Source organism: Salvia hispanica, unplaced genomic scaffold (assembly GCF_023119035.1).
Source record: "Salvia hispanica cultivar TCC Black 2014 unplaced genomic scaffold, UniMelb_Shisp_WGS_1.0 HiC_scaffold_207, whole genome shotgun sequence".
NCBI lineage: Eukaryota > Viridiplantae > Streptophyta > Magnoliopsida > Lamiales > Lamiaceae > Salvia > Salvia hispanica.
In genome coordinates this window covers 8804-11295 of record NW_025951923.1, presented here as the reverse complement: position 1 = coordinate 11295, position 2492 = coordinate 8804, and the positions used below count along the sequence as shown (strand labels likewise).

The window sequence follows — 2492 nt, the reverse complement described above, 5'->3', positions numbered from 1 at the left end:
AATGCGCGGGCCGCCACAATGGCGTGCCGATCGGTGAGCGATCGGCCAGCGCCTTTTTTTTTTATTTTTTGAATTTTTTTGAAACACTATATATACGCGATTTTAGAGGACTGATGCGACGGCAGCGACGACGATGAGGAGTAGAGAGAGGCGGGGCTCGTGTGTGGAAGCCCGTTTTTTTTTTTAAATATGTACTTTTTTTTTATCTATGTACCTTTTTTTTAAAATGAAATGAATAAATTTCCCATATATGTCTCGTAAATTTAATTCCGTAAATGTATTTGTTTTTGAATTATTTTTATTGCGGCTAGCCTGTGGTTGGCCTTAGGCTAGCCTATTTGATTAAAATGATGATGTGGCTGGTGGATTTTTAGTGCTGATGACGTGGCAGGGAGAGAGAGTGGCTGACCTATTCTTATTGTGGATGCTCTAAACCCAACTGAAATTTCTTGTAATAAACCCAAGAATTTATTGGGGAATTTATCCATTTGGAGAATGGCGTCAATAACTCCTTGTTTAGTCGTTATATTCATGTCACGACATTTGCATTTAATACAATGAAAAGGATTATTCGAATTTTCAAACTCATGTAACTATATGTCATACACCCGAATCCAAAATCCTGGATCCGCTGTATAAATTTAAGCTTGCTTGATATCAAATATTTTGGGAAGAATCTTATTTTGCGCTTTCATTATGAAAATTTTGTGGTTGAGAATCACATGGAAAGTAACTTTTGTTTCTACTATTGAAATTAATTTTGATTTTTCAGGTGGATTCTATCTAAGAGCGATATATTCCTTATTAATAACATTAAGATTAACTTAATCAATTGTGACAAATTTATTTGAATCCATCTTTTATGAACGACGCTACCAAAACAAATAAAAATTTGAAACTTTTTAAATATGGAAGGAAATCGACTATATTCAATAAGAATCTTTCCATGCTTAGTGGTATAGTCGATTGTTTTTAATGCCACTGAGTTATAATCATCCATACATCTAAGAATTGAAGAAACGATAAATACCGATACAATCAGATTAATTGGTTTACTAGTATTTGATAGATCCCCTCAAACAAATCTAAGAATTGATGAAACGATAATTAAATAAACCACTAAAGTTTTGCCAAATTCATAAAAAATGGTAGTACTAGTATTTCATAATTTCATTGACATATGGAATCCCTAACATTCAAACTAAAAGAGGTCACTTGATCGCCGGAGCTTTGCAGAGAGGGCAGAAGTTCTGGCCGTCGACGAGCCACCGCCTTATGCAGTCCGGGTGAAACTCGTGTTGGCAGTCCAAAACAGTCACCGTCGCCGATCCACTGTACAGATTGTCGAGACATATGCTACAAACCTCTTCTTCATGTTGATCCTTATCGTCAATGCGACGTGTCTTGAAACCGGAGAGAACGTCGCCTTGGGGCGGATCGCGGGAGGGGGCCAGCGGCGTTGGATTTAGGACGACAGGAACAAAGTAATTAGAATATTGGGCAAAGGGATCAACAGCAGGCAAGTCCACACGAACTTCTCCCATGGTTGATGGCCACCATCTAGTAGTACTACTTTCTTCAAATTCAAGATCATCTATCTCTGTGTCTGTCTCGTCCATCGCCTTTGATCTTTGGAGAAATTTCAGAATTTAATTAGTGTTTTGAAAAGTATGAGGAATGAGAGGCCAAAGGTTGAAGGTTAAATATATAAGGTATCCGATTAATTATAGAAATTTTCGTGATTATAAGAAAACAAAACTAACGGTTATGGCCACGTGAGTGAGGGTGTAATTCTTGTGAGTGAACGAGTATGGCAAGGGTTAGAATCCTGCGAATGCTGATGTGGTGGAGGCGGATGATGATTTGCTGGTTAGATAATAGTATTAAAAATAGTTTAAATAAAAGATAAACTTTGTATTTGGGTTTGAATTGGAATTAATAGTGTCTATGCCGATAGTTTCCTTCTTTATACTGTTAATATTAATATAAATTATTTAATCAAAACATAAACTTTATTTCAGGGGAACATTGTATAATTTACGCTACTAAAACAAATTCACAAATAAAAATTATAATTTTATAAAAATATCACTACTAAACAATCTTGTATGTTTACTCTTAATAATCTTATTTCTTGAGAGATTATAGCTAAACTTGTCTTTATTCCCATCAAACATAAAAACTGCATAAAAATATAGTAGTATGTAAGAAATAGAATAGTGGCATAACCAGAATTTTGACATAAAAATTACAAGCTCTACCAGTGTTAATAGTTGTAGGGTATTTTTCAATGTTAGCATTGTTGAGAGCAATTATGGAGATACTCCCTTATATTTTGCCTACATGTGATATATTATGCGATAAATAATGCTCGACTCATTATGCGAAACACGAGCTAAGAATAAACGCAGATGAGAGTAGAATAAAGTGTTGCATGCTACGAATCACCATAGGCGCGATTGCATGAGATCATAGTTAGTTAGTTTGTTGAT

General features: G+C 35.2%; 1 protein-coding gene across 1 annotated transcript; it reads right to left on the bottom strand.

Moving 5' to 3' along the window:
* Positions 1-1211: 1211 nt before the first annotated feature.
* LOC125198701 (uncharacterized RING finger protein C32D5.10-like) lies at positions 1212-1619 on the bottom strand. Its single transcript, XM_048097005.1, has one exon. It carries the CDS (start codon positions 1617-1619, stop codon positions 1212-1214), a length of 408 nt encoding a protein of 135 aa, XP_047952962.1.
* Between the last annotated feature and the right edge of the window lie 873 nt (positions 1620-2492).

Coding starts and splice junctions, on each gene's coding strand:
- LOC125198701 (XM_048097005.1), bottom strand. CDS start 1,619: ATGGACGAGACAGACACAGAGATAGATGATCTTGAATTTGAAGAAAGT.